Genomic DNA, 7,551 nt, shown 5'->3' with positions numbered 1-7,551 from the left:
GAGAAATTGTATGTAATTCATGTAAGCACATATATGTAAGTTCTGTAGAGTATGACAATGAATCACATATGTATGGAAATGTGCATTCGATATGTGCAATAATCTGTTCATATTGCATGTGAGTATACTGCACTTAACTATGTCTATGTAAAACCCGATTGATTTCATAAAATTATATGAAATAGAGAAAAGATATTGCACATCTAAGATAATGCTTTCTAATCTAATATTTAATTCAGAATCCTATTAATTCCTATTCATCCTTTTCTATATGCCCCAGTATTTCTCAAAATCTATTTCTAACTGAGGAAATTGTTCTATCTGTTGCCAATTTTTGTGAGCATAGCTTAGTAATCCTTCTAGTCAGTAAAGTAAAGAAGGCAAATGCATTTATAAACTTACTTGTAGTAATGCACTGTATGTATTTAGGCATTTTGTAAAGGTGTTTCCTCCTACTCAGAAATATTTGCCAGGGTTATTCTGCAATAGAACAGGGGTAAGGAACAGAATGTTCAGAGCAGTTGACTTTGGAGCTGTAGTGGTGTGGCATCCACTAACCATCTCTTACTATGAAATACTGTGTAAAGGCCACACTAAAATTCTACTTCTCAGAGAGCACCATCTGGCTTACTTTTCTTTTACTCAGTTATGACCAAAACTTCTCCACTAATGGAGCAAACAGAGCAAAAAATATCTGGAAATTCTGAGTGAGTGCATTAGTGTGTACATTCCATGAATGCTGATGATAGCATTTGCTAGATTTAGAACACTGTGACAAATTAAGATTATGAATGAATAATTTCATTGCAACTTTTCTCTTTTGAGATTGTAACATTTAATTTGTTTAAATTATAATATTTGATGGATTATTGATGAATAGGAATGGATTAATGATGGGTATTTGATGGGAAATCTTTTAGAGGTTCAAGAGTATTTTTTGTTACCAAAGTCTAGTTTCTTTAAAAGTTATTTTATTTTGCAGAAAAGAATTTAGATCAATGTATGCTAACTTCTCACTATATCCAAATCATGCTATATCATCTAACTATTTAATAAGGTTTCACTTTTACTTTTTCGAAAAGTGATGGATTCAGAAATGCAGAGGCACTTACAAGCCTAAAGTTCCACTCCATCATGCCATGAACAGCCCTCCTCTCTTACCTTTACCACAGTCTCTGCTGTATGATTTAGGTCCTGAAAAGACACTGAATCCCCATGATGCTAACAAAGCCTGACATGCTCCAGGTCTTTGTCATCTCTGGCTCCCACAGCATTACTCACACAAAATCCTTTCCCTGATGTAACTGCATGAATCTTTTCAGTTATCCAAAGACTCACTAGCTTTGTAATTTTTCTGTGTGACTCTTCTACACATTAAGGAATATGGAAACTGCATGAGACATAATCTTGGTTCCTGTATCTTCATCATCTTCTTGAGCACAAACAATGGTGATATAATCATATACTGAATCGTGAGCTAAGAGGCACTAGATACATAGAGAATAGATGAGCACGTTAATATTCAGAGCATGTCTAGTCACAGAACACAGCATTTAGTAGTAAATTGTAATTTGGCCACTGTTACAAAATTCACAACTAATGCACAAAGTTTTTCTCTCCTTGAGGTTTATGCTTGCCTCATGCTCGGTTCTACACTCTAAAACACCCCAAGTGCCCATGCAAGCCCTGGTCACAGTCTGGACTTTGGCGTGAAGAAGCTCTGTGCTGCAGATGTCAAGTACTCGTTATTAGAGCCCATTTTCCTGCATTCACGTCACAGCAGAACTGTTCTGTTAAATGAATGGATTCAAAATTCTGACACTCCTTCTACCCTGATGGGGCCAGTGCTAGACACGTCTTTGTGAGAGTGATTAGAGGGGGAATTACATGCCTCATAAGAGGAAAGCACTAAGAACAGAGTTGGGCACACATATCAGTTATCATTACTGATGATAGTGGAAGAGATCATAGAGCTCAAACTATTCAGTAATTCTGAATATAAATATGCTTTTCTTGAGTTCCAGAGAGACAGTGTCTCACTGTGTACTTCAGACTGGCTTTAACTTCATTACGTAGCCCAGGCTGACCTCAAAATTGCAATGATCCTCCTGCCTCAGCCTCCTGAGTGCTAAGATTACAGGCATGCCCTACTATGGCCAGCAGCAATTTCCTCCTCAACCTGTAGCATTTTCATTGTTCCTTTTGGCACCAAGGACTATAAAAGCAATTACTATCACTAGAGGTCCAGTTCAGAAGACTTGGTGTCAGGTACACATGAGGCACTTAGGTTGCAGCCACAAAGTCAGGGAGAATTGCAAGCTCACTTCAAGATGAGTACAAGGTGAATTTTAACAAAATTGTGCTTCTCCTTTCTCCATCATCTTTACATGAGAATTTTTATGCTCTATGGGTCCCCACCTCCTTCAAGTGTTATGTCATGGGTGTCAGTAACCTTAAACAACCCATAAACAGCATTAAGTCTGCAGATTCACACTCCACCTTGGATTCCTCACCTAATTAACAAAAGCTGTCACAGTTTATTATCCTAATATAACCAATAATAATCTCAAGATCTAAGAATCTTAAATTTACAAGTTATTAACTATTTATTTGGCAATATATTATTAATGAGGAGCAGCCTTAGCTACAGGAATATAGAATGGATTTATGACATAGAAACCTTTCACACTTTCACCTAAAATACTTGAAGAGTTTCTGATGGCAACAGAATTTCATCCAGGGAAGCAAACCTTATCAGAGAAGACTGAAGTTCTGTGAACTTCACAGAATACTGCGTCAAGTCACAGCAGAATGAAAGCTACTTTCTATGGCAGAAGTATAAAAAGTGTTACAAATTCAGTACATAAGTAAAGACCAATTTAATACATAGATGACTGTGCTATTCAAGGTATTTCTAAAGGACCTGTGATACATACTCTAAAAGTACTAGATGTCTTTCTAGGGTTCGTAGTGCTAATTTATGGCAGAAATTAGGGTATTTATTTATTTATTTATTTATTTTTGTGATACTCTTATTCTACTGAGCTATGTCTGTGGCCCTCAGGGCAGAAATTAAGTGAAAAGAAGTACATCTTAGATTTTCATAGTGTGTCCAAAGAAGAAGGTGTTATTGCATCATGTTCTTTCTGTGATATTCTCTCTGTGTAAAGGAATTGAAAATGTTGGTACCTAGTGAATGTTCACTTGTCTGTAAATTATAAACTAGGTCCACAGTTGCCTTTATGTATTATAGTCCTCTATCCCAAGAAAAAATACCTCACTTTCTGAGAAAATACTATTATGAACACATGTTCAGTTAACATAAGGTCTGTCACAATCCTCAAATCACACATGGTAATAATTTTCCATAAACTTTCCAGATGATTAACAAATATGCCAGCATTTTAATTGCTGAGAAAATAATTTTCTTATACACCTAATACATGAGATAATATAAGAAACATTCCATTATTTCTCTCTGTAATAAAACATCAGCCTATATCTCCTTATGAGATTTCTTTATCATTTCATTTAACAAAAAAAAAATGTTTTGAATTAGAAATGGGTAATGTTGCAGAAAATCTACCACTTTGAAAGACATTACATTCAAGATGCTCATTTCAAATGATGATAAGGACAAAATAACCCATAAAGGAGCCACCTTAGAAAGGTGTCAGAGCCCATAATGCAAATGTCTCTTGGGAATCGTAGATGGGATTTGTCTACAAGAAGATAATCCATGAGCTGAAGATGGGGATACTTAAATTGAACATTTAAGAGTGCTGTAGTCAGAGGAAACTGCCCTTATAAATGTAAAATGAGAATGAAGTTGGGGCAGTTGAAAAACAATAAATAAATGACGCTGAGAAATCGGCATCTTAGGTGGGTTTGCATTTTATTACCATATGGCAAAACAAGTGAAAAAAGTAGGTTAGTAACCACTTTTACCAAAGAGAGAACGGAAAACAAAATTGACTTTAGAAAAGGATACATCTACAGCTGTAGAGGAAAGTATACTACACGTGGGTTATATCGTATTCCACTGAGGAGCACCTTGTTCTAGAGAACTTCGAGGTGATCAGTGGCCTGCAGCTGCAGAGCTCAATGCTCCTGGCTCTGTAAATGACAGTGCAGTGGCGTTGGGGTGCAAAAGCTTTGTCTTGGTCCCGATCATGAAAATGAGTCAAGCCAAGTCTGAGCAGGACCAGTCACAGGCTTTGGGAAGTTAGAGGCACTCAGGGGAGGTCCGATAGAAAAATAGCCATGTGAGGCAGGTTGCTCACACCAATCCATGACCACTGGGAGGAAGAATCTCTAATGCAATCAAGGAGTGGAGTGGGAATCTAGGGGTTTGCAACGTAGGCTTGTTGTGCAAAGAAAATAAATCATTATGGAAAGATTAAAAGTAGGTGGAAAACTAAGCTCTCAGGTGGCTGAGTATTACAGCAGTGAAAGGTGCAGAGTGGAGAACTCATTTCATAATGTGGAGTCCGCTAATCTGGGCATAGGGTGGCAAGGTCAGGTGGTGTGCAGGAGAAGAGGGCTGTACTCCTTTTCAGATATTTTAAAACCTAACCTAAGTGCACACTCCCTTCAATCTGCATTGAAAAATTGTCTTGCCTAAACTGTATTTACAGAAGATTCATCTCAGTGGTCATTATTTTAAAGATCTGAGTTCAGCCATTACTCAAATTCAGACTTCTCTAGCATACATATGCATTAGGCCATTCCCAGACCCCAGTTTTAGATTCCAGCTCTAAGAGCAGCCAGGATGAAATGCAGTAGATTCAGCACATGCCGCCACTCCCTATGTGATCTGAAGATGGAAAGCCTGCAGCTCAAAGCTGTATAAATTCCAGCACTCAGCCGAAACACGTCTGACTCGGGCACATTACTCTTTCTCCTGCCTCACTGTACTTTTTCAATGAGAAAATATTTACAAAGCTCAGTGCAATCTGGATTATTTAGCTCCTAACTGAGCAGTGTTGTTGACCTGGGACTGTGGAGAGAAAGAGAAGGATCCCTCCAGACCGATGCAGTACCCCAAGAGGGAGTAATTAGAACCATGACAGCTTCCCTAATCAGTTTGCAATACATTTCATTTACTGACATGCAGGAGTAAAATTTTCTTTTGAGGTTTCTTAAATTATTTATTCCAAACCTGCAGATCCCTTCTTATGTGTCAAGAATTGTGTTGACTGTTGGAAAATTAGACATGTGTGCGTGTATATGTACATATAATTACACAAAATTGGTGATAATATATAATGGAAAATATGCAGTCAATAATACAGTGAAATAGAAGAAAAGCAATGACCTGAACATCAAGGCAAACATATCAAAGGGCCGTTGAGTAATATTGGGTTTTTTTTTGGGGGGAACCAGGGACTGAACTCAGGCCCGTGTGATTGCCAGGCAAGCGGTTATTCTATTGAGCCATCTCCCCAGCCCCTAGAGTAACATCTGGATTCCTAAATATCATCATTGAACCTGGACTCCTCCTGCCCACCTAGCAACACTCTTCTACTCTTAGTCCTTACTAGCTTCTCATTTCATTTTAGACAACTCAGCAGAGCAAGAGTAATGAGACGGCAATGCATGCCTGTGCTGTTATCAGTACAGGTACATTCTCTGTGGGTTGCATCCCTAATGCTTGTCTCTTCACCCGAAGGGAGAGATTTCTGAATGGGCACTGCATGAGTAAACACTCCTTGAAGAAAGGTGACCAGGGCCAGAAAACACAGTGGCAAGCTCTAGGCTCCAAGTGAACTGTTCAGAAGTGGACCAGTGAGGAAATACTACATAGGCAAGTTTGCTTCATGAACTTATGTTCCTGGGATAATACACAGAATGCCTTTGTTTGCCTAGCTTTCTTTTGTATTTCTATTTTTGTTGCAGAAGAGGAAATCAGATCCTGCTGCCTCAGTGATGTGTGCATACACCAAGAACAAAAGGTCCACGTGTGCCCATTTGTCCCTTGACCTAGGCCCCATCATTTATGGCTTTCTTCTCTTTCATGATCAAAAGGCAACATCCCATGTTCTATGTGGATGTTCGCATGGAATTCATCAGTTCCTGTCCTAAATACTCCTTAGCTACTGGTTTCCCTAAAAGTGCTGTATCTCTCATCAGTTTAGTAACAGGAGATTTTTGTACCATCTGCAATCCGTTTTTGATTAACCTTTCTAGCGTGTAACAATTTGTAGTAGTAGAAGAGGGGAATGATAGAACTTAGAGGCAACAATCAACCTTCAGCCTACCCTGTGGCCTAGGTCTGAAGTCTTGTCAAAACTCTGACTTTTGTTTATGCATAAATGATATCAATAAGGTCAGTTTCACAGATTTTTAAAAACATCACATTATTCCTTGCATATGAAAATAAATGGATTATTGTGATCTACACACATAAGTAAATATTTCTCTTCTTAGTTCTGATTAAATACTATTACCTGGGACTGGGGAGATAGGTCAGCATAAGCACCTACCTACCTGGCAAGCAGAAGGTCCCAAGTTCAATCCCTGGTACTGCAAACAAACACACAAACACCCCACTTAATGCTATTACCTGAGAAGGTGCATAGAACTGACAGTTCTGTGAGAGACACATTTTGTTCTTCTGGTGTCATTGGGAAATAAAGCAATCTAAGAAACAGAGGGGACTTGAGGACCATTCTTTTGCACCAAATCATCTTGATTGAAGCAGTTGAAGTGAACAGAAAGCTTTATCTCTAAATCTTGATCTTCAACATACATTGTTGAACACATTAGCTCTTAGAAACAGATTGGTTTTAAATTAAATAGTATATTGCAATAAATTCATAGCTCATGTAATTACATTTGAAAACTGGTAGATGTTAGCATGTGTGGAGTAGGGTAGGAAAACAGAAGTAGGAAAAGATCACAGCCTAATGGGAAGCACTAATTTCTCTCTCTCTCCCCCTTCCCTCCTTCCCTCCCCCTGCACACTTCTCTCCCTCTCCCCCCCCCCCACCTCCCCAGGAGTCACAGATGAAAGCAATGAAAGAGACTGTGCAACTCTGCCTGACTTCAGTCTTCCGCGACCAACCTCCGCCTCTGAGTCTGATCACCTCTAACCCAGCCCAGCTGTCCCTCCCCCCCAAGACAATGGCAGGGAAGATTCCAGACGCCAGGACAAAAAGCCAGGTACATTTCATCCAGACTTGGAAGGTGATGCTAAGTGCAGCCCAGTCTTTGGAAGGCCATTCTGTATGTCCTAGATGAACCATGCCAGGACATAAAGTTCACTGAAGGGTGTAGAAGGATCTGGAAGTCGCTCAGTTTGAGAAGCCTGGTCATAACCAGAGAGCACTGGAAGGCCGTGTTTTTACAGTAGTCTGGCTTTACAGCCAGGGTCATATAATTGTTTAAATGATAACAAAATGGAAAAGTAGTTAAAATATACTATTTTGTATTACATTTCACTATGAAACACAGGTTTGATACTTTTGGGTACGGATGTCATCTTTATAAAACATTCTTCAAAAAATTAAGTTGATGGGGCCTCGGAGATGGCTCAGTGGAATAAGCGCT

At 38.9% G+C, this 7,551-nt stretch overlaps 1 protein-coding gene across 1 annotated transcript in view; it reads left to right on the top strand.

The window, feature by feature from the left end:
- The window catches only part of Luzp2 (leucine zipper protein 2), a 516,158-nt gene that overhangs the window by 450,991 nt on the left and 57,616 nt on the right, over window positions 1-7,551 (top strand). The window contains exon 8 of the mRNA XM_004642693.2: window positions 7,000-7,164. Coding sequence (XP_004642750.2) covers window positions 7,000-7,164 — 165 coding nt within the window. The remainder of the gene's footprint in view (window positions 1-6,999; window positions 7,165-7,551) is intronic.

This window comes from Octodon degus, unplaced genomic scaffold (assembly GCF_000260255.1).
Source record: "Octodon degus isolate 3935 unplaced genomic scaffold, OctDeg1.0 scaffold00159, whole genome shotgun sequence".
NCBI lineage: Eukaryota > Metazoa > Chordata > Mammalia > Rodentia > Octodontidae > Octodon > Octodon degus.
This window is presented reverse-complemented; position numbering and strand designations above follow the sequence as displayed.